Source organism: Pleurodeles waltl, chromosome 3_1 (assembly GCF_031143425.1).
Source record: "Pleurodeles waltl isolate 20211129_DDA chromosome 3_1, aPleWal1.hap1.20221129, whole genome shotgun sequence".
Lineage (NCBI taxonomy): Eukaryota > Metazoa > Chordata > Amphibia > Caudata > Salamandridae > Pleurodeles > Pleurodeles waltl.
Genome location: NC_090440.1, coordinates 282,558,854 through 282,584,310, shown reverse-complemented (window position 1 = coordinate 282,584,310; position 25,457 = coordinate 282,558,854). Strand labels below are relative to the sequence as shown.

The window sequence follows — 25,457 nt, the reverse complement described above, 5'->3', positions numbered from 1 at the left end:
AATTGCATCTCCATCCAGAGGTGGCACAAGGTCTCTCTTAGCAGTGGGAAGAGCCTTGATTAGATCTGTTCGCCTCCGCAGAGAACGCGCAATGTCAGCTGTTTTGCACGTTGGAGTTTCCAAGGTGGCGCTCGCTCTGAGACTCTCTTCGTCTCGAGGGGTACTCCTGCCTCCTTTTTGCCTATACCACTTCTGCCCAGAGTTCTCAAGAAGATCAGGAATGACCGGGCCCAAGTCATCTTGTGGCTCCGGACTGGGCATGGAGAGTATGGCATCCAGAGCTATTGAGTATGGCCTTCGATCCTCCACTCAGACTACCTCTTTGGGCGGATCGTCTGTTGCAGCAGCAGCCAAACCTGTCCAATCTCTGCCATCATGCCAGGAGATTGAGCGGTGACAGTTGACGACTTTTGATCTTTCACTTGAATTCTCTGATGTTATCTTGGCAGCCAGGCATCCCTCCACCAAAATGGTATACGCTTGTCGTTGGCATAAACTAGTGGCATAGTGCACCAACAAATCTGTTGATCCTCTCTCTGCCCCGCTATCTGAGGTTGTTTTGTTCATTCTTTCTTTGGGCCAGCAGGGCTCTGCTTTGGGCACACTTAAAGGGTATTTATCTGCCATTTCGGCCTTTCTTAGGTTACCTGATCAGCCCTCACTCTTGAAATCTACTATTGTGAGTAGATTCCTAAAAGCTGTCACCCATTTATTTCCTCCTACTCCATTTATCATGCCTCAGTGGGACCTTAATCTTGTCCTTACTTATTTAATGTGTACTCCCTTTGAGCCGATGCACAATTGCCCCTTACGGCTCCTCAATTTCAAGACTGTCTTTCTTGTTGCCATCACTTCTGCTCGCAGGGTGAGTGAGCCTCAGGCCCTTCTGTCCAAACCTCCATTCTTGCCTGTGCACCCTGACAAAGTGGTGTTGCACACTAAGGCTTCCTTCTCAAGGTTGTTACACCTTTTCATGAAGGCCAGTCCATCACCCTGCCTACTTTTTATGCACCCCCACGTCCTTACCATGAGGATGAGAGGGTCCACCGTCTGTACCCAAAAAGAGCATTGGTGTTCTATCTTAAAAGTACTAAAGATTTCTGGGTGGACGATCAACTCTTTGTCGGGTATGTGGGTGCGAAGAAAGGGAAGACAGTGCAAAAAAGTACCATCTCTCGATGGGTACTTGTAAGGAAATGCCTCCTTGGCATGGTTACCCCGCCTAACTTTTTGCCTTTGCTGATGCTAAGTTATGATTTGAAAGTGTGCTGGGACCCTGCTAACCAGGCCACAGCACCAGTGTTCTTTCCCTAAACTGTACATTTGTCTCCACAATTGGCACAACCCTGGCACTCAGCTAAGTCCCTTGTAGCTGGGACCTCTGGTACCAAGGGCCCTGATGCCAGGTAAGGTCTCTAAGGGCTGCAGCATGTCTTATGCCACCCTAGGGACCCCTCACTCAGCACATTCACAATGCCTCACAGCTTGTGTGTGCTGGTGGAGAGAAAATGACTAAGTCGATATGGCACTCCCCCTCAGAGTGCCATGCCAACCTCACACTGCCTGAGGATTAGGTAAGTCACCCCTCTAGCAGGCCTTACAGCCCTAAGGCAGGGTGCACTATACCACAGGTGAGGGCATATGTGCATGAGCACTATGCCCCTACAGTGTCTAAGCAAAACCTTAGACATTGTAAGTGCAGGGTAGCCATAAGAGTATATGGTCTGGGAGTTTGTCAAACACGAACTCCACAGTTCCATAATGGCTACACTGAAAACTGGGAAGTTTGGTATCAAACTTCCCAGCACAATAAATGCACACTGATGCCAGTGTGCAATTTATTGTAAAATACACCCAGAGGGCATCTTAGAGATGCCCCCTGAAAACATACCCTACTTCTACTGTAGGCTGACCAGTTCCTGCCAGCCTACCACACACCAGACATGTTGCTGGCCACTCTGTGGCCAGGAACAATGCCTGTACTGGGTGAAGGTACTTCTCACCTCCCCTTGCAGGAACTGTAACACCTGGCGGTGAGCCTCAAAGGCTCACCCCTTTTGTTACAGTGCCCCAGGGCATCCCAGCTAGTGGAGATGCCAACCCCTCCGGCCACTGTCCCCACTTTTGGCGGCAAGGCTGGAGGAGATAATGAGAAAAACAAGGAGGAATCACCCACCAGTCAGGACAGTCCCTAAGGTGTCCTGAGCTGAGGTGACCCCTGCCTTTAGAAATCCTCCATCTTGATTTTGGAGGATTCCCCCAATAGGAATAGGGATGTGCCCCCCTCCCCACAGGGAGGAGGCACAAAGAGGGTGTAGCCACCCTCAAGGACAGTAGCCATGGGCTTATGCCCCCCCAGACCAAAACACACCCCTAAATTCAGTATTTAGGGGCACCTCAGAACCCAGGAAATCAGATTCCTGCAACCGGAAGAAACGAGAAGGACTGCTGACCTACAAACCTGCAGAGAAGGAGGAAGACGATAACTGCTTTGGCCCCAGCCCTACCTGCCTGTCTCCAGCTTCGAAAACCTGCAACCAGCGACGCATCTGACAGGGACCAGCGACCTCTGAAGCCTCAGAGGACTGCCCTGGACTAAAGGACCAAGAAACTCCCATGAACAGCGGCCCTGTTCAAAACCTGCAACTTCTGTGCAACAAAGAAGCAACTTCCAAAGACTTCACATTTCCCGCCGGAAGTGTGAGACTTCACACTCTGCACCCGCCGCCCCCGGCTCGACCTGCAGAAAACCAACACCTCCGGGAGGAGTCCCCGGTGACTGAAAGCCTGTGAGTAACCAGAGACAACCCCCCTGAGCCCTCACAGGGACGCCTGCAGAGAGAATCCAGAGGCTCCCCCTGACAACGACTGACTGTAACAAGGGACCTGACGCCTGGAACCAGCACTGCACCCGCAGCCCCCAGGACCTGAAGGAACCGAACTTCATTGCAAGAGCGTCCCCAGGCAACCCTCTGCCCAGCCCAGGTGGTGGCTGTCCTGAGAAGCCCCCCCGTGCCTGCCTTTAACGCTAGAGTGACCCCCGGGTCGCCATTGTTTTCAACCTAAAACCCGACGCCTGCTTTGCTCACTGCACCCGGCCGCCCAGTGTTGCTGAGGGTGTACTTTGTGTGCCTTCTCGTGTCCCCCCGTTGCTCTACAAAACCCCCCTGGTCTGCCCCCCGAGGACGCAAGTACTTACCAGCTGGCAGACTGGAACCGGAGCACCCCTGCTCCCCATAGGTGCCTATGTGTTTTGGGCACCTCTTTGACCTCTGCACCTGACCGGCCCTGAGCTGCTGGTGTGGTAACTTTGGGGTTGCCTTGAACCCCCAATGGTGGGCTGCCTAAGCCCCAAACTTGAGACTTGTAAGTGTTTTACTTACCTTCAAAACTAACCTTTACTTACCTCCCCCAGGAACTGTTGATTTTTGCAGTGTCCACTTTAAAAATAGCTTATTGTCATTTTTTCAAAGACTGTATATGATATTGTTTTCATTCAAAGATCCTAAAGTATCTAAGTGAAGTACCTTACATTTAAAGTATTCATTGTAAATCTTGAACCTGTGGTTCTTAAAATAAACTAAGAAAAGATATATTTCAAACCTATTGGCCTGGAGTAAGTCTTTGAGTGTGTGTTCCTCATTTATTGCCTGTGTGTGTACAACAAAAGCTTAACACTACCCTCTGATAAGCCTACTGCTCGGCCACACTACCACAAAATAGAGCATTAGAATTATCTACCTTTACCACTATCTTACCTCTAAGGGGAACCCTTGGACTCTGTGCACACTATTTCTTACTTTGAAACAGTATATACAGAGCCAACTTCCTACAGTACTTCTTTGCATCAAGATGTGCTATGCTTTGGCCAAGAAGCAACCCCCTGAGGGCTTGCCCGCTCATTCCACCGGAGTGACTGCTGCATCCACTGTGTTAGCACGCAGAGTTCCTGTCCTGGATATCTGCCAGGCAGCTACTTGGGCATCCCTGCACACGTTTGCTAAACATTACTGCCTGGACAGTCAGGTTCGTCGGGACAGCTACTTTGGTTGTGCGGTCCTGCAGGACTTTCTAGTATGATCTTGGTTCGCAGCCCACCTCAGAGGATGGCAATGCTTGGGAATCTATTCTAAAGTAAGGAATCTGCAACTAGAAGTCTCTATCAAATGTACAAGTTTCTTACCTTCGGTAACAAAATATCTGGTAGAGACATATTCTGCTCACAATCCATAGTTAGCAGTTATTAAATGTAGTAAGGTAACCCAGTGTTGGTCAATGGGAGAGGTAGGCCGTACAGCAGTGATTAAAGACTTTAGGAATTGCTCACTACCAGGTCACGTGAAACTTATGTACACATGTCCTCCTTTTTAAATGCAAAGCACCCTGCCCTATGAGCCTTTAGGGGGTGACTTAAAGGTATTAAAAATGAAGGTTTATACCTGAAAAAATATCAAAATGATAGTTTTCAACTCCACTACAGCCTGCAGTGGTATGCTTGGGACATGTTTTGAAAGGCTGATTTAGTCAGTGACACTAGGAGTGCACCTGCCCACTTGTAGCATTTAATTTGCAGACCCTGGGTACATGTAGTACCATTTTCTAGAGACTTAGATGTAAATTAAAACCACAGCGTGTAAAGGGCTCGCCTTTGGTGTGAGTTTTCAGTGGGGCAAGCTAATCGACTGCTGTCTGCAGCCAATGGTTAACTGCTGTCTGCAGACAATGGTTAACTGCTGTCTGCAGACAATGGTTAACTGCTAACACGTCTTTATTGACATCCCCCACTAATTTAGGCAAAGAATAATGATGCAAAGAACATCAGTTAACTCTGAGGTATTAATTTCATTCCAAGCCCTACCAATGGCAGGTACATTGCTGTGCTTCTGAGCTTATCCAATCCCGGTAGGCCAGGAGAAAGGAATCAAACAATGATCCTACCATGTAACTGCTTGAGTATCCCCAACCATTCCCTCAATTGAAAAAATCTAATCTATTGGATGCACTGCTAAGTGGGTCGGTGCCAATATGGCCAAGGGGAAGGAAGCCAAAATCTCAATCGGTGATACAGCTAAGGGATCATTAGGATCTTCAGCACGCAGTTGAAGTCGCACAATAGCGTACAATTGGGTTATTGTGGGGTCGGTATGTGCCAAAGCTTCATCTAGGGCCAGATGTAGCAAAAAAATATTTTGCGAGTTGCAAATTGCGAGTCACAGCAACTCGCAATTTGCAACTCGCAAAATATTATGCAGAAAGGTGTCTCAGACACCTTCTACGACTTGCTATGGGGTCGCAAAGACCCACCTCATGAATATTAATGAGGTGGGTCGCAGTTTGCGACCCCATAGCGAGTCAAAGCGCTCACAGGGATGGTGGCCTGCCGGAGACAGCAGACCATCATGTCTGTGACTGCTTTTAAATAAAGCAGTTTTTATTTTTTTATTTTTGCAGCCCGTTTTCCTTAAAGGAAAACGAGCTGCAAAACGAAAAACGTCCGAAACCATTTAGTTTTGGTTTTTTCAGAGTAGGCAGTGGTCCATAGGACCACTGCCTGCTCTGAAAAAAAAAATTTTTTTGGCATTCACAAAAGGGAAGGGGTCCCATGGGGACCCCTACCCTTTTGCGAATGTGTTACCATCCACTTGAAGTGGATGGTAACTGCGAGTTGGTTTGCGACCGCATTCGCGGTCACAAACCAACTCAGCATGGCGATGCGGTCGCAAATAGGAAGGGAACACCCCTTCCTATTTGTGAGTCGCAGCCTCAAATTGCGAGTCGGTACCGACCCGCAATTCGAGGTTGTGCATCGCGTTAAGCCTTTTGCGCATTGCAAATTGCATTTTTTGCAGTTTGCGACGTGCAAAAGGCTTCCTACATCTGGCCCCTAGTGATTTAACAAACTGACTCAGCCCCAGCCCTACCGGCCCGTCTCCTACTTCGGAAAGCTGCAAGAAAAGAAGCAAGTCAACTTGCAGGCCCAAAACCCCTGAAAAGCCTCCAGGGGACTGCCTGCCTCACTGAGGACCAAGAAACTCCCATGGACAGTGAACATGTCCAAAGAAAAGACCAAGCAACCAACTTTAAAGGGACTCTCAACTCACTCCAGAAGCATGAGTCCAACTACTCTGCACCTGACGCCCTGGCCCATGTCCAGAGAAACCAACTACCCAGAGAGGACCCCCAGGCAACTCCAATGACGTGTCCACCCTGGGCTGACCTCTTTGCACCCCCACGATGACGCCTGCAGAGGGAATCCCGAGGGCCCCCCTAACCGCGACTGCCCGGGATGAAGATATCCGACGCCTGGAGAAGCAGTGCACATGCAGCCCCCAGGCCCGTGAGAAACCGACCACTGGTGCAGCAATGACCAGCAGGCCTTCACCCTTGCCCAGTCGGTGGCTTGCCCGAGAGGCCCCCGTGCCCTGCCTGCAGCGCCTAAGTGATCCCCGGGTCCTTCCATAGAGTTATATTGAGAATCCGACACCCTGTTTGCACACTGCACCCGGCCTCCCCCATGCTGCTGAGAGTGTGTTTTTTGTGCCTACTTGGGGCCCCTCCAGTACTCCTCCAAACTTCCCTGGTCCTCCCTCTGACAAAGTGGGTACTTACCTGCAAGCAGACTGCAACCAGAGTACCCCCTGTCTCCACATGCACCCACGTTATTTTGGCTCCTGTTTGACCTCTGCACCCGACCGGCCCTGTGTTGCTGGTGCTGGGTGTTTGTGGTTACCTTGAACCCCCAACGGTGGGCTACCTATGCCCCAGAGACTGAACCTGTAACTGTGGTACTTACCTCAGAAATTGTAGTTCACTTACCTCCCCCAGGTACTGTTGAAAATTGCAGTGTCCACTTTTAAAATAGCTTTTTACCATTTTAAAGAAAACTGTGTACAAAATTGATTCTAATCAAAGTCATAAGAATTACTATGCAAAGTACCTTTCATTTGATGTACTAAGCTGCTAAATGAATCTTGTGGTTCTAAGAATAAATGACCTGAAGAATATTTTTCTATATAAAAACCTATTGGCCTGGAGTTAACTCAATGAGTGTGTGTTTTCATTTAATGCTTGTGTGTGTATAACAAATGCTTAACACTTCCCTCTGATAAGCCTAACTGCTCGACCACACTACCACAAATAGAGCATTAGTATTTTCTATTATTGCCTCTGTCAAGCCTCTTGGGGAACCCCTGGAATCCTATATCTCATTTTGAGTATATACAGATCCAGCTTTCTGCCATATCTATATGCCCCCTTTGGCTGCATTAGAGGAATCTTTTGGCATTAGGACAATTTCCCATGTGGATCACACTCTGCTGCTACTTTCGTATGATATAATCTTTCTCAACTTGTATGCGTGCAGTCATGATTTGGATGAGTGCCAATAATTTGCAGTGCAACCTGAATAGAATGAAAGTTCTATTGTTTGGCCCAGCCCTGGTGGGATTGCTGTTAGCCAAGTGAGCTACCTCTGCCCCCTCTCTCCAGCCACAGTGGCTAGGAATCTGGGATTTCAATTTGACCATCAACTCTCATTCCCATCTTGGGTATCTTCTATGGTCAGATCTTGTGTTGCGATTATGAGCACGTTAAAAAATGTTTTTACATCTACTAGCACATGAAGTCCAGAGATTGGTAATTCAATCCTTAGTCATGCCCAGACTAGATTATGCCATTGTGCTTTATCTTGGCCTCTTGGACTACCTCATTAAGCACCCACAAGTGGTTCAGAACACAGATGCATGACTCTTATTCTAATTATGACTTCTAATGCCACCTTTTTGGTGGAGCTACAGTTGCTGCTGGTTATAAACATAATTGTGTTTAAATCGCTCGTATTGGTCCACCATGTTTTTGATGAGACAGGACCCCGGTACCTTACTGAGAGGCTTCAACCTTACCGCCTGTCAAGAGAAGTTTGTTCCACTGATGCTCTCATTGTAGCGCCTCAATTTAAATGGTCAGGGAGAGGCAGTTCCTCCTTTGCCTCTATTGCTGTGCAAGCTTGGAATCATATTCAACTCAAGCTTCAGAATATATAGACTGAATCTTATTTTCAAAAAGCTTTGAAAACGATTTTGTTTACAGTACGTTAAGTAGATGGTTGTCATTCTTTACCCAGTCTGTTAAGCGTCTGGACACTCTCCGCGTATCTGTGCACTATTTGAGAACCATCATCTATTCAATCATCCATTAGGTGTTCATACTATTTATCTGATGTGTATTCTGAACACATCTGGTCTGAACATTTACATAGACTTGCTTACATTATATTGTTGTTGATATTGTATCAATTAGAACATTGGAATGATTGGTTTTGAAACCAGATAGCCATGAATGAAAAACTTGATACTTTGTCAGATTCAATGAAGACTCTAAGGGGGTCATTCTAACTCTGGCGGGCGGCGGAGGCCGCCCGCCAGAGTTCCCCCCTCCAGAATACCGCACCGCGGTCAGAAGACCGCTGCGGTTATTCTGTGTTTCCCGCTGGGCTGGCGGGCGACCGCCAGAAGGCCGCCCACCAGCCCAGCGGGAAACCCCCTTCCCACGAGGAAGCCGGCTCCGAATGGAGCCGGCGGAGTGGGAAGGTGCGACGGGTGCAGTTGCACCCGTCGCAAATTTCAGTGTCTGCTAAGCAGACACTGAAATTCTTTGTGGGGCCCTCTTACGGGGGCCCCTGCAGTGCCCATGCCATTGGCATGGGCACTGCAGGGGTCCCCAGGGGCCCCACGACACCCCATACCGCCATCCTGTTCCTGGCGGGCGAACCGCCAGGAACAGGATGGCGGTATGGGGTGTCTGAATCCCCATGGCGGCGCAGCAAGCTGCGCCGCCATGGAGGATTCATGAGGGCAGCGGAAAACCGGCGAGAGACCGCCGGTTTTCCTGTTCTGACCGCGGCCAAACCGCCGCGGTCAGAATGCCCTGCGGGGCACCGCCAGCCTGTTGGCGGTGCTCCCGCCGACCCTGGCCCCGGCGGTCCTTGACCGCCGGGGTCAGAATCACCCCCTATGTATTGGATTAAATCAGGATAACATGAGTCAAAGGTATCATATATGCATGCATAGTCTGCAAGTTGAAAAGTGTCTCTACAGCAGAGATGTAGCTCAAGGCCTCATTCAAATTATAAATGCTGTACAAACATTGCAAACCTCACAAATTGCAAATAGCACTCAAGTAGTAGGTGCTGAAAGTGCGGATGAATCAAGTGTCAGCAGCATATCTGCCACAGACAGTATAAACAGTCATAGCAGTGTTGTTAGTGGGAATTTAGGAGCTACATTATCTTCACGTGGCAAACGCAAGACACAGAGAATTTGTGTTTTATAAATATGCAAACTCACACACACACACACACACACACACACACACACACACCCTCGTCCCGCTCTTTCCTGAGAGAATCTGAGATAAATAAGCAGGGCAGCATTCATATTGGCATGATGCGCATTTCACAAAAAGTAAACCTCAACAGGAATCACTTATAGATATAAAACAAAGCAGGTGCCCAAGTTGAAGCTTCACTTTTGTAAAGTACTAATCATCCTTATTTATTGCGCAAGGTGAAGGCAAAGCAAGTGTGTTGTCTCTGCATTGCCACTGTGAAAATGTATCTGGAATTCTTGATGGGGGTGTTTGCATCTTTGCTTTTTTTAGCACAATACATCATGTAGTGATTTTGACGAATGGGTTCTTTCTTGTCGTCTGAGACCAGAGATTGTGTTATCCCTTTTAAAATCTACAAGTATGTAGAGCATCCTAGAAGCCCCTCTCTTTTGGCTGTGCCCCATATACATTAGTGATATGCAGCGTCTCCCACCCCTCCTCCCATTTTCCCAGAAAGATGGACAGCTTACTAAAAACAACTCCCAGCACGTTTCCCACCGTTTTTGATACACAGGAATATGATGCCATCTCCACCAAACAAAGAAGCACTTTGTGAATGTCGTGGGGTAGGCCGCAAGCTACCCCTGCCACACACAGCCCAAGGTTGTGAGTGGTGCGGGGTTGGGTGATTACAGGGGGTTAGTCCGAGGGACTGGCTATTATAGAAACATCAGAATCAGCTTTTTTTTAATAAGTCCAAATGTAAGCTATGATGCATCTTGTTCTTCTACTTACAACATTGTAACAATGCTCAATCCATGTAGAAGGGTTCAGATAAGAAGCCCTTATCCATGGGTGTATGGTGTAAGCACTATCACCTACAGCATCAATGTACATATTAGCACATCATACTGCAAATTTATGTGGTACAAATGTATAAAGTTAAGGACATTTTACACTATAAATATCTTCATAATTTCTTCTTTGTAGCCTTGTGTGATGCCACTGTGTTTAAACATAAATGAGTCATAGATGCTCGCTAGAAAACATGCTACAATATCCGTAGTCATATTTTTAGCATCACACACCATTTGCATGTTTAATGAATGTGTATTTTTCTGGTTGCAGAATAGATATTCAGTAGCAGACGGTGAGCAGATTGGTACATGGGTACCATCTAAAACAACCAATCGTGTGGAAAATTAGCAATCCTATAAAAATGCATTCAGTACTTCATGTGCAGTGCGAGGAAAGTAAATGTGAGCAGTTATGCGCACTCGCATAAAATCCAGGAATGCAGAAAAAGATTGAGGTAGAGCACTCTGTTTCACCCCACCAGCTGCAACTATTACACCTTGGTAACTATCTTTGACTAAGAGGTGCAAAGAACATAAAACCTCCACATGGGTGGGGATACAATTACTAGGTAGAGTATTACTCTCAAGCTGTGGTTTTAAATCGGCTATGAGCTCCAAAATTACAGTGTTACTTAGCCCGTATGTTTAAATTCTCAGTTGGAATAGAGTTATTCGGAGTCTAAAAATCCTTTCCTGTCTCTTCCTTGTCACAAAAAAATAGTGCAAATGACTGTCATACATTGTGTTTGGTAAGCAATTTGTGACTGCTTACCGATTCACAATGCTTTGTATCTCTGGCCCTATGAAACCAATAGGGAAAATGAAGGCCTAGTCATTAAAGGGAGTGTGGCCCACATATATAAAGCATTTGTGATTGTGTAGGTCTTTTTTTATGAAACTGGTACTGTCTAAAGATCCATCTAATATATTGTATTGTATTATCACATTTTAATAGAGCTTCATACCCCTGACAAGGTCATAAATCACATGCTGAAAATGTATGTCAATTTATTGAATGTGATTGTATTAACCATGCCCTACGATCTTTGCTTTTCAGAATAAAGAATTGCAGGACAAAATGGACTTTTTAAAAGATACACAGGCAAAGACTGACGTGGAAACCAGAGACATTGGAATATCCTGTGATTTTCCATCCAGGTAGATGTAAATCCTGCTAAATGCTTAATATGGCAAATCCCAACTGCATGTTGTTTAGTCGATATTGAGAAGTCTTAATTATTTGGATCGTAACCTGTTCTCTCTGTTGCAGTGCAACTTTAGAGTGATCAGAATTAAATATCTGCGTAAAAACACTGGCTAAGGTTTCAAATTATAAAATATGCCTTTATAGCCCATATTGGTCACACGCAAATGACAAGTTTTAAATTAAACACGGTTATTAATCCAAGTGTAGTAATTTATTAAGATTAGATGCTACTTTTTAAAATAATATTTGATCTTCCATTCACAGAAAATACTTTGCAACGGGTAGTCGTGACTCTAAAGGTGTCTGATGTTCAGTGAAATATCACTTATGTGTTAGTACTGTGCTAACACTTTGTGAGACAGTCCCTCTACACTTTGGCTGCCTCTCACAAAATTATTACTCTTAAACTGTCACATAAAATGTAAATGTAGCTCAGCAAATATAAGGAGGAGCCAAGGTAGGAAGCCAATTATGTATGGTGTTCCAGAACCGAGGCCTTAATACTTATGATGACGAAGTTTAAAGGTGTGGTTGAGATGTGCTGTTTTCATGCTAAAACACACCTCTGCACACATATGGGAAAAGTTCTGTACACTGATGAAGTCGATGAACATTGGGCACAAAACTCTTTAGCATTAAGACAAAGGTATTTACTCCTGCACCCTTTCCAGATGGCAAAAGGCTATTGTCCTGGCCAGGACAAATATGAGTCCTCAGCAAATTTTCACATTATTCCCTGAGCTACCATAGTGAAATTGTTGAGGAAAGATCTCTGACGTGGAGATACCAGAGGAATTTCAATGGTGGATCTGACTAAAGGAGGGAGGACATTGGAGCCTTCACTCGGACTCCTCCAAAAGAAAATATAATGGTTGAATCAGTGTGTGGTGACTTTGAAATTACGTTAGAAGTACAGAGTAGCTTTACGTGTGGGATACTGGAACACTCACTACAAATTTGGATGTATTTAAAAAGCAGAGAGGTGGGAAGAAGTCCTTATATATTTTATCACTATGGTTGGCTAAGGTATAGGGTCCTGATAATGTTAGCTAAAACACAAGGTTAGGATTAATTCCGTTAGGGTGTTGGGGTATTGGAGTTGAGGCTTTTAATTACTGATTTTTTTTTAGTTCACTTAACAATGAGGTACCCTTGGGAAACTAGGATTGGTGAAGAGTCAGTGAGTTGTGTTTGAATTGTTCTACTGAGATGTGCTTATAGACATTAGGTGGCGTCTTGTGTAATACATGTCTAAACTAAGATAAGTGTAGCTTTTCCAAGTAAGAGATAATGTTCATCTAGATTTTCAGTTCTGCTTTGTTAAAAAATTCATTTTTGGCAATGCAGAGCTATTTAATTGACTAGCTAGAGAAATTGATGAATTCAGGCATCAGAACATTGGGGGTGTCAAAGAGTTTCCTCAACTTGGTCAAATACAGTGGCCTCTGGATAGATGTCATACCTTTTTGGTAGTGCCAAGAGCATTTTCATACGTTGTGAAACCATCTCTGAAAGTCAAAGTCCTTCATTGCTTAAGATCTGATTTAGCAAACTACAGTCGTTTTAAAATGGCTCTATTTGCATCAGATTGGATTTGGGGTGTGTCAGGTAAGGCTTAAAGCAGGATGCTGCAAATTATAGTGTGGATCTGAATTTGTCAGCATCTGTGAGGCATGAAGTGTGGTGGGCAGTAATAGGTTCTCAGGATGTAGTTCACTACATTTCTTTGCACCAGTAGTTTGTGAGTAGTTTAGATGGTTAAGTACAATAGGAAGGTGATTAACAAGGCTAAATAGAATGAGGTGCAGCTTTTGCAGGCCAGTGGTTGAGTGTTTTGTAATGAACATATCAAAATTGAAAGTGTGGCCCTTTTTGAAAGAGAATGAGGGGGTAAGGAACAGGTCATAAATGTACATGATTTCATAAAGTGCAGAGGTGGAATTGAGTCTGGCAGACGTTTTTAATGGAAAACAGACTGCAATTCAAGTAAGTTAGCAGGCCAGGGAAGCCTTATGGGTAGCTGAGTTTCATTGGCCAAAATAGTATAAAGAAAAAAGGTACAGGAGAAATTGATGTTAAGGGCCAAAATGTGTACATTGTTTGCACACGTTGTGCTTTGGAGTCAATTTGTGGAAAACATTACGTATGTAATATTTTTTGGTAGTTTGCATATCAGGTGTTAGAATATACCTATTAATCAAAACCCTTGTAATATCTTGCTCGTTCTGTTTTCTTGACTAAATTATGTTGCAATCCTTGGGTATGCAGAGAGCATTGAGATTTTCAATAATCCTTCCTTTCTCTAAAATGTATCTTCTTTACATCAAATGTAGTGCATCGCCTAGTGCGATCATGTTTTTGCAGTGACAAATGTTTGCTTTACATTCTTTTCTCTGGCCTGGTATGTTCTAAGCAAGAGTGTGGATTCACAGAGATCTCATAATAACAGAGGAGTGGTTATTCACCCTTAGTCATGATTCTCTGTTTTGTTGTTACTCTCCATGGGTCTAAGCAGGCGTTGCCCATTTTTCTATAAAGAGAGAATGTGCATAAGGGGAAGCTTGTACCTTAGGTGTGCATATTATCCTTATGTTCTGAGCTGCCCAGCATCCACAAATAGGGATGTAGCTGCTTCTTTGGGACTGAAGCGGCTTGGAGATGATTAAGCATAGAGTGTGTGTGCTGTCAATGGAGAGAGATATTTTACTGGGTCATGACACCCCACATTTCCTCTGACTTTCCCACCTTAAGAGTAGAGCCTGGGATTACTATGTTTTGATTGCTGTTCATGGATGAAACGTATGCACCAAGTAGAAACACAAGTAGGCATTGTTACTGTTGCTCTTATTTATGGCACTCTTGCCACTAGAGCATTCCCAGCATGCTGGAGCCCCTTAATGATTCTTTGCTAGAGCGTGGAAAACCACAAATAATTTCAACAAAACTGGGCTGGATGTAGCAGTGTCTCCAAGCTCACAGTTTAGAACTTCAGTAGTTTGACAGGGGGAGCATAGGGGTGCAGCTGTGATGATGTTCCTGGGTTGAGGAGTCATACTGGGGCCTTCTTAACCAGTCCCCGCTGACTCCCTCTTGGTTGTTCATAATAGAAAACTACAGTGGAACATGAAGGGATCATAAAATGCTGATCTGCGCCATATGGCCGTGTTTTAGTTTGCTGCAGAGAGAGATACACAGGCACAATAGGAAATAAACTGAACGTTTGCCCTATGGAGGTGGAGCGGGAACTGCTGTCCCAAAGGTCGTTCATGCAACGCCCCTGATGACACTCAGATTGCCACTTTTCTAATCAGTTCAGAACTAATATTCTTACATAACTTTATTTATAATGAAATAGATGTTGATACATAACCTTTACCACAATATGGCTTGCAATAAATGACCTTTTGAAGTAACAAGGCTATACATTTGAAATATAATGTACCTCTTTTAGGCTGAATGTCAAGGTATATATTTTTCATCTGTTAATTTAATCAACCGTTCTATAAACCACCTTGAATGCATCTCTCAATTTAAGCAAATTCATCAAGGTTTAGTTTGGTTATTTGTACTCTTCATATCTGTTTCTGTTTTTCAATTGGTTCAAACTGGAAGGATTTTCCATTGACATCTTTTCTCCAAAATGAGTGCTTGAACTGTGTCACCAATTGTGAATCTGCTGTAATAAGTTAAACATTGGCATTTCAGAGAAAATTAGTGTAAGACCAGTGGGTTCTACCAACCTACTTCTATTGTTGATAACGTGTTAACTACTGAGACTCCTACTTTATGCCTCAGTACATTACTTTCCTCCATTGAGAAGAAGGTCTGGCACCATCAATGTGTGGTGCTGCTGAAACGTATCATGATTCTGGCATGGAAGGTGGAATTGGGAGCTGGTGGTTCTTGCCTACTACATGCTGCTGGTACTGGGTGCAATTAAGCTGGTGCCTCTAGGATCATGCCAAAACGTATACTGCTACCAAGAAACAGCTTCTGCTGGGAACACGCCTTTGTGGTGGGACTGAGAAAAAGGTAAGTCAGTGCTGCTGGGTACATGCAATGACAATTAAATGGGTGGGGCCTGTAAACTGCTACTGCAAGAAATATATCACATTGCTAGCCTTTGGGGGTTTGGGGATCAAGTGAGGTGTAATTGCTGGCAACCTTCAATGGTGCTAGTACTGAAGGTGAGTGAAGAGGGTGCTGCTTGTCTGGTGTAAATTATGGTGCATGTTCTAGGGGAGGTATTTTTCTGCTTGCCTGGTGCATTCTATAAAATGGGTACTTAAACATTTAAGCTGATACTGTTTGGGTCATGCCATGATACAATTGCTAGGTGGTTGGCCTCTGTGCTGGTGCTGCTGACAGGGACATACCAACATTGAACCTTCACCTCCCTGAAAAGGTAGAACATTCTATATAGCCCATAACAAAGATCTGTGTGTAACCCACAGTTCTTGTTTGGCAGATAGCCTTTCATCCGACTAAAGCTGTTACAATGAGTACCATTGTGTTGGGTATTAGTAGCTCCTGATTTTGAATTGATGAAATAGTGATAGAAAGTGCAATTTGTAAACATTAGTAATTAGTATTATTTCTATATGGGGAGGTCTGGCTTCAGTGGCCTTGTCTGTTTTCGAAATGTATAGTGATATCACTGCACCATCCTGGATAAGAAAATAGATAACCCCCTGACACACTTGCCCACTTACATTATTTAGCCTTTACTATAGTAAGAACTGAAAGATAACTAGAGAGCATGCAAAGGAAAGTGAGTCAGTTGAATTTAGAGATCCTTATCGGAATAATGATGGTTGATGTTGTGCCTTTAAACATCACCTATGTAAGTGTTGAACTTCTAGGTATGAAGCTCACACTGGTGAAAATAAAATATAATTTCATAATAATGAGATGGCTCCCTGATAGGACATTTTGTAAGTGTGAATCATAGTCATCAAGTTAATCCCTCCTTTCACTGAACCTTCTTAAACCTGCCTATGTTGACCTATTATTAATATTGCGTGAAGTCACAGCTTCCGAAGAAATTGCTGAAACTGAATAATGGGAAATTTCCATCATGGAAATAGCAGACAGAGGGTGGACTGGCATGCCTCTTCCTCCACATTGATCATGACCATGTGCTTTCCAGCAGGCCAAGTCCTTGAGGCTGGGTCCTGCTACCCAGTCCCTTGTCCTGTCTACCACAACCTCCCTGAGTATATAGCTTCTGGATGCTCATCATTTCTCACCTCTACAGTCTCCACCCTGTGCTGTATTGATCACCTTCCCTCACTCCATGGCTCATGTCTGCAGGATGTTTTCCCTCACCATCTCCGTCTCTTATCCCTCCAGTTTCTAAACTGTTTCCCTCAACCCAAGGATCCACAGTCTTTACGTTAGCTGCCTTTTATTCATCATGCCGCCTCAGTTCACTCAACACTACTGTGATTACTCATCCTTCTTATAAATGCCTTTGACACACTTTAGTAACCAAAAAGAAACTTATACCTGTTTGAACATAATTATTGGCATATGTTGATGAGGTAAAATGACAGTTCTTACCATGCCAAAGGCAGAGTGTCCAACCCAATATAGCTACATCTTCACCCAAAGTCCCTCAAATGTTATGTTGACTAATACATGTATGGTTGCTTATGTACAAGTTAATGTTTGTGTGCATGCATTTTTACATCCATGTGTGCATGTGCACTAATATTGGGGTGTCAGAGATTACTATTATATATGTATATAAATTTAAAGCCATTACACAGTATTACATATGAACAAAGCAGCCATCAGGATTTGATAATTGAGTCACACTTAAGTGTCACTTTAATCTCCTCTTTCTATCTCCTAGCATAGTTATGCTCTAAGGGCCCAGAGCCACTATGCCAAACTCCTGCTGATACCCAAAGCTCCCTCTGGCTTAACCCCTGTCAACACTACTGGAACATCCTTGGAAATTCTCTACATAACGCCATCTTAAGTGGGTCTCCTGGTGAGCTTGTCTTATCATTTACCCAACAACCTCAAGACTCTTAGAGTTGTGACTACAAGGCTGAAGATAGTTAAAGCAATAACATTTAATTATTCTTTCACAAAATGTTCCAGACAGATCTGATGATACTTAAGAGCTTGGAAATTCATGAAAAGGACAGGCTGAACACGGCCCTTTACATGGGTTCTATCTGAACACCTACAATTATTAACTTAAAGAGTAGCAGTAAAACAATCATAATTGAGGCCGAAGCCAAACCGAATCATTGTTTAAAGAGACCTTATTCGACATCCATGGGTCAAAGTGCTGCATACTCACAAAATAAACCACATCTTTGTCACAGTTAACCACTCGCAATCACTAAAAGCTTCTATTCCAGAACTTCTTTCCCCATTCCGCCTGGCTTCACCAAAGTAGTGGTAAACTCCATATCAACATTTTTCCTGTGGCAGTGACTCCATTGAATTGACCTAAATCTGAATTCCTCTCTACAAATATTCAGTCAAGTGACACAAATTCAACACACCTCATATACTACCTATCAGTATTCTAGTAAGTACTGTGAACCACCTAATACATTGACGCTTCCTAACCCAACTTTCCCCCCAAATGTCTGGCCCTCATTAATGCCTACTCTATTAAGGACACTCCATTGACGTACATGATGTACTACTGTAAATCTACTGAGACCGCTGGGGCAGTTGGCAAAGATCTCTTCAAAAATTGTGATCCCGCTTTCAGGAAACTGCACACAATATATACACATCAGATGAAATATACTCTTTAGAAATTTAACCCACTCTATAAATCCTTGGGAATGCAGAGTCCATGGCCTTTACAATTATTGACTGACTATAGAGCCATGCATAAAGGCAGAACCAAACCACTTGCAATTCAGGGAATGCCTTGAACATGGATGGGTAAAACAAGTGGCATTATTAATTCCTCAAATATCGGGCATCACAAAGACAATTTAAGATAGTCACATATGATCTCCATATTGGACTTTGGCTTTCATTGTTCCCACTGCATTTGTACAAACTGCGCTAAAATACCAATGAAGTTACTGAAAGAAGAGAAGGGGTAGAGGTAATGGGAAGAGGGAAGAAAGCAAAAGAGGAGAGAACAAATATAAAGAATAGAGAAAAGAGTAGGGCCATAGGAATTAAAAATGTAGTAAAGCAGAAATGTGTAATGGGAAAATGTGAAGAAGAAAATTGAAAAGAAAAAATAACTGATAGTAAAGCAAGGGTGAGCATTGAAAAACAGGCAGTTGGAACTGCAGTAGGAATGAAGACTGAGACAAGCATGCATTATGTTTGTTAGTCAGAGATATCCTGTCATGGACATGGCCATGGGAGAGATTGACATTGAGGAGGGCCCCACCATAGGCTAAAAAAGGTTTTACTACTGAGGTTCTACTAGCAGATGAGGGGAAAGTATCTGGCTGAAGGAGGAAGATACAGGCATGGAGGCTGGAGGAGGGCTGTTCACTACTCATGGGTGAGGATACAAAAAACTAATGCTGGGGTATCGGAGAAATGTCTTTCAGTGTGGAAAATTGAGAAATCTTTCTCCTGTGTACCTTTTGTAACTCTACACTTACATTGGTTTACTTCTACCTTTGTAGAAATATAGTAGTCTTTGCTCTTTATGAATTCACAGTCTTTCCTTCAGAAAGTAAAACTTGTCACAAATCTTTGACAGACCTTAACTTGCATGTTGAGAAAAACCCCTCCCCCAATTATACATTACTATTATCTAACAGAGTGGTACTCATATAAAAGATTGAAAAATTGAAGGCTTTGTCGGTTACAGCGAGATTAAAAACTGCAGGTTGTACACAGAGCAGGTAGCGAGAGCTGTGGATATTCAGCTATTTTACTAATATTATTCATTTGCAGCTTTCTCCAGCAACAGCACCACCAAGGTTAATTGTACATCGCTGGCTTTTTCTAACTTTTTATATGCTATTTTCTCCCAATTTTCCTTCATCCAGGATCCTTCAGATTTTCAGCTGGCTGAATATAAAGTCAGAAGACACAGTATTGGTAACAATTGATAAAATGGAGCCCACTTTTATTCTTTTATGGGAGTAGTAGTGAAACTGGGATTCAGTTCATCCACATGGTAACTGGGTCCTCCAAGTCTTGTCACGAAAGAAATGAAACAGTAGATTCACTTCACAGCATCACATAAAAACCCAGCCACACATTGTAAAAATAAAAATCCATCTTCACAACAAAGAAACTATGGATCAAAAGCAGCCCAATTATTTGAGTAGTCCATGAAATTTCTTCCAAACCATTAAGCAATTCCACATGCTGCTTTCATAAACATACTCAACAATCAAAACATGTATTTATGAGTCTACACAGTGCTATCTAAATCTACATTGAAAGAGTAGTTGGGCTGAGAAACCTCAATAGGAAAGTGCTCCTGTGATACCATGGGCATATGGCAACTCACCCACGTAATTACACCACGCTTCAGCCAAGTTTGGACCTATGTCAATCAAGAGCCATCAAAGCAAAGGAAACTTTGTGCTAACTGTAACAGGCTGGAAGAAGCTCCTGTTCCTCTCCCTCCCACCTCCCATAGAGCTCCATGCCAGTCGTTGGCACCTTGATTAATGACGATCTTGACTTTGCAAAATAACTATACTCCACTCTCTCAGAATGCTGTTTGATATTACACCAAAAAGCTAAGCACAGTGCCGCCAGATTCACTGCAGGGATTTTCAGAAAGTACAGAGCAGCCCATTTGCAAAGACTTCTGAATGGTTTCCTTTGAGTATAGCAAAATAGAATTTTAAATCATCTAACGTGTCGTGAAAGGCCAAACCTTCATAACAAATTTGTTCAGTACATGTCCAACAGAACCCTCATGTCAGAGAGCCTCCTTAAACTTTGTGGGTAGGAAAGGCCCACACATCCATACTATGCAATACGACGAGCTATGTAGTTGCCTGCTTAAGAACATGCCATCATTTACCACTTTTAAATAAGGTGCATAAGACTTCTTGGTACTTTTTATCCACTCCAGCAACTAATAAATCCCACAAGCTGAACTCTGATGCATAATAAACTTGATTTGTTAGAACACACCTAAAGACAAATTGTATTTTATGTCCTACAATTCACATGAATGAACTAAATTGTTATGTTTGCTATCCAGCAGATTGGAGGAAGGACTTCAGTTGAACACCTATCAGATGCAGACCAAAATGAAACCTAAACTTGTTCTGTTCCGGACTACTACAACTGCACAAAGGGACACTACCATATCAACCCAGAAGATGGATGAAAGTCTTCTAGAGAGGGAGGCTCCCACCATACTAGAAGGAGGAAAACGTGGAATTATGAATCGTTCACCATGATGGCTATTGAAGATATGCATGGGGTGGGAGGAGGCACCAGAAACCTTTTTTAAATGGGTCACACATGGCAGAACTGCACCAATGTATCAGAAGACACTCTTTCAATAAAACTCCTCCGTTCCCAAAGTTAAATTTGCCTTATTTTTAAACGTCTGAGCCAGTACCATTGTAAAGCTTAACATAATACCTATAAACCTTACCTAGTTGTTTGGAAGGGATGCAGCACTAAAGTTGAATCTGGAGAAGCATTCCTACCAAAAAGAAAATGTGTAAAGGAGTTTTCAAATGTTTAAGTTCATGACCACTGTGTAGGGACCTTCCTTCTTATCTTCAGCTCAGAGACTTCATGCTTAGAAACTGGTTTTTTGTACCTAGGAGAAATAGATGACTTTAAGCTACATTGTTTCAGCAGACTAATCAGATTATGAACACATATTGAAAATGTCCCTGTTGAGAAGAGTTCCATTCTTCTGTCACTCTGCTAAGAGTATAGATTTAAGCTCTGGAGGTCGGTTGGCCTTCTGGGTTGAATGCTGTGATATCCATTTCACCTACCTATAATGTTACTTTAACCTTTGTGTTTTTTCATTGAATTTCTAGGGGCTTTTTTTTTTTTTTTTTTTTAACATAAAGTAATGTTTTGTTACCATACTTAAAGCCCTCCCACAGGCAGAGAACCCCATGCTGCGCAGGGTCTTCAGCTGTGCACAACAGGGATTTGACCAAAGTGCCTGATGGCTGGCAGTCAACCTCATACTACGCATGGCAGATTAGCTGTGCTTGGCGAGAGCTTGGCCACAGGGTCTGACCACAGGCCAGTCCCTCCAGACAAAGTTGCAGCATGAAGTTGACTGCATGTAGGGGGTGGGAAGCAGGGCCAACCCACAGGCAGCCAACCACACTCTGCACCAAGGCTGTGCGCAGTGTGGGGTTGGCCGCAAGGCGAGGCTTGCAGCCAGGCCCTGAGCCACACACCCCTGCAGGCACCCAAGCCGATGCTGCATATGGCCTTCGGCCATGTAGTCAACCCTGCCTCAGGCTACCAACCACATGCCATGCACATCCTTTGGTGATGCAGCGTAGGGTGGGCTTTTGGGCCCTGGGGACCCCATTCTCAGGGGCCAAAACACACAAATATATATATATATATATATATATATATATATATATATATATATATATATAATCAAGTTTTCTCACCCAATAGGACAGAAAATCAAGACACTCGACTGACAGTTTCAAAAATATATTGAAAAAAGGCAAAATGGTCCTCCTCCCAACGCGTTTCAGCCGTAGCCTTGTTCACGGGTGGGGGGGGTACTGCATACGACCAAGATAAATACAGGTACTTAGACATAAAGAAAGGACTTCGAACCAAGGTATAGATATGTAACTGAGTAAACTAATAGACGCCATCTTGTAACGGTTATGTAGGCCATAATACCTCTAGTGATCACTTACTCATTTGTCAACTAAGTCCCCTTATGTTAAATACTTTACGTTTCACATTGTGTTTTATGTCTTGTACCAAAATTAAATACATTAAATGCACAAACCCCCAAAAGAAAATACAAAATATATGAAAATATATATAACACATTAATATACAAAAATTCTCTAGTTACTCAAAAGACGCTCACAAGAAACTCAAAGTCAGTAGAAAATCAGTAAAAAATCATTTAGCTACCAAGATGAGTATTCACCTCTTCACTTAAATTTAACCCATTGGGGGACAGGGTCATGAATTTAATAATATATTTTGATTCAAGAATCCTTAACAATTTCTGTCTGTCCCCACCTCGTGAGTTAAGTATGATTTGATCACAGACCAAATATGTAAGTTGTTTTTCATCACCTTGATGTACTTCGTGGAAGTGTCATGCCACCGGGTAGCTGCGATCAAAATTACGGACAGCTCTTACATGTTCTAGCATTCTCTTTTTCGCTTTATGAATCGTACTGCCCACTTATATCTTATCACATGGACATCGTAGACAGTATACACAGAAATCTGTGTTACATGTAGCAGCAGATTCGTGATAAGGATGGTTTACAAGGAGGATCCAGTGTAGGCTCAGTCTTACAAATACAACTTATGTATGATAAATTGGAAAAACTTATGAGGAAAGAACTTTCAAAATGGTGGGAAATTGAATCCCTCCAACAATACAGTATATTGAGGTTGAACGTGTCCCAAGAGGTTTACGTATCTATACAATTCCCTCGTATGTAGATCCTGACCACGAATTACTGGAGGAATGGGCTGAAAATTCTAAGACTAGCTCTCTTAACATGATGAGGATTCTGATTAAATATGCACGGAAGGATCGGGATAAAATCATGGAGGAGATTGATATAACCATCAAATCCATTCTTACTCTGGTTTCACAAAATGCTTTTGAGGAAGTGAAGGGTAATTTGGACAAAAAACTCTCCAAATTTGAGGAAGAGATTACCATGAAAAAACAGAGGAAATTTATACGTGACTTCAAAGACTATCAATCAGGGAGGATTCTTACCTTCCATCATAAATACGATCATATGTACACAGAAGATTATAAGGATCCGACACCTGTAGGAGATGCTGGTAGCTCTGGCATGGATTTGGGACTAACAGAGGAAAGTGATGTATCTGATGGGAATCTCTCGGATGCACCAGAGATTACAGCTGAGAAAAATCGGGAGGTTGATACTAGTATCAGTAGATCTAATTTTTTAAAACAGTTTCGCCTCTTAAATCAAGGAAGGACCGAACAGAGGAAGGATTTTCAACCCAGGGGCAGGGGACGAGGACAGAGAGGCAGAGGAAGAGGAACCGTGCAGCGAAGGCACAAAGAAAGAAAAGAAGTTCCTATTACAACAGCAATGACCACGAGAGCACGCAAAGTCCTACATTGACTGTAGTTATCTTGTCCAACAGAATGTTAACTAAGGAGGAAGAAAGTCTCCTAGCCCTTGCACTATCATTCTGTCCTACCAATAATTTTGACTATGTACAGACCCGGATTGATCTTTTTCACTTTACAAGAAAACTAACAGTGAAAAAATGGTATAAAAATAAAGTAACAGTTGAATCTGGTCTGAAAAGAACTGACAATATTAGTAAATTGTGTATTTCGGATGTCGACTTGTTACACACACTATCTGTATTAGACGATGATATTGATGCGCATGATGACCCATTTGTAAATTTATTTAATTTGGGTATAGATACTGAGCTGTCATGTCCTAGCCCTTTTAGACCGAAATCAATCTTTTTGCCTGCTGTTCAGAATGAAGCCATTCAAATATTTGAAAAAGATATGATAAACCAATTTAAGAAGATGAGACACAGCTTAAGGAATGTCAAATATGATAATCTTTCTAAAAAACTAAAAATGGCTCTGGACAGCCTTAGGAAGGACCCAGATATTGTCATCCGGGAGTCTGACAAGGGGGACAATGTAGTTGTTCTTAGCAAAATGCAATATTTGGGGGAAGGAATACGCCAGTTGAGTGATGATAACTGTTATACTTATGCTAATCAGGCGGAGTTGAAAATGTCTAGTCTTGAATATTATGGAAAACTGGTAGATTGGAGAGATAAGGGCCTACTGGAATGGGATGAATTTCTCTTTTTAAAATGTGACCATCCAAAAATCCCAGTACTAGATCTCTTACCTAAACTGCATAAAGACAAACAAAATCCTCCTGGCAGACCTATTGTATCAGCGATCGGTTCATTACTTGAAAATACTTCACGATACATTGATTTCTTTCTTAGACCCTTTGTGGAATGTTTACCGTCCTATGTGAAGGACACCACACAATTTATAAGGATGATGAATGGTCTGGGCTGGGAGGATTATTTAAGAGCAAGATCTTTGTCATACCTCATGCATACTGAAATGATCTGTGACATGATATGGTACTGTCTTACCAACAACTTTTTTCTTTTTGATGATCAAATATACAAGCAGATTCAGGGTACTGCGATGGGTACATGCTTTGCTCCAAGCTACGCAAATTTATTTATGGGTTGGTGGGAGGAACAGGTATCCTCTATTACAGCCAACTATGATGACAATGTGGTGTTATGGTGCCGATATATAGATGACATTTTCATCATCTGGAGAGGTGATGTGGATTCGGCACTTAACTTTGTGACAACTTTAAACAATAACCAATACAATCTTAAGTTAAGTGAGCAGCATAGCAGTACATCTATCCAGTTCCTAGATGTTGAAGTGAATGTTGAAAACAACTTGGTACAGACAAAGCTTTACAGGAAAGCAACAGCAGGCAACAGTTTGTTAAATGCTAAGAGTGCTCACCCTCCTAATTTGATTAGGAGCATACCATATGGTGAACTCCTGAGAGCAAGACAAATCTGTAGTACTGATAAGAAGTATCAGCAGGAATGCAGGACCATGTGTACAAGATTTAGCGAAAGAGGATATAGCGATAATACTATTCGACAGGCTGTGAAGAAAGTTGAGGGAGTAGTAAGATCAGAGGCTCTGTATCGCACACATCGACACAACACGTCTGAGGAGAAGATTAGGTTTATTACGACCTACTCCAATCAAACATTTAATTTGAGATGAGCACTTACTAAAAGTTGGCACATCCTTCAAACTAATCCGGATTTACAGGAGTTTGTGTGTGATAATCCTGCACTAACATTTCGTAGGGGTAGGTCGCTGAGAG

At 43.0% G+C, this 25,457-nt stretch overlaps 1 protein-coding gene across 2 annotated transcripts in view; it reads left to right on the top strand.

Annotated features, from left to right (window-relative positions):
- MYZAP (myocardial zonula adherens protein) overlaps positions 1–25,457 on the top strand; it is a 584,270-nt gene that overhangs the window by 302,037 nt on the left and 256,776 nt on the right. For both annotated transcript variants that reach the window (XM_069222400.1, XM_069222399.1), the window contains exon 13: positions 11,242–11,342. In XM_069222400.1, coding sequence (XP_069078501.1) covers positions 11,242–11,342 — 101 coding nt within the window. The remainder of the gene's footprint in view (positions 1–11,241; positions 11,343–25,457) is intronic.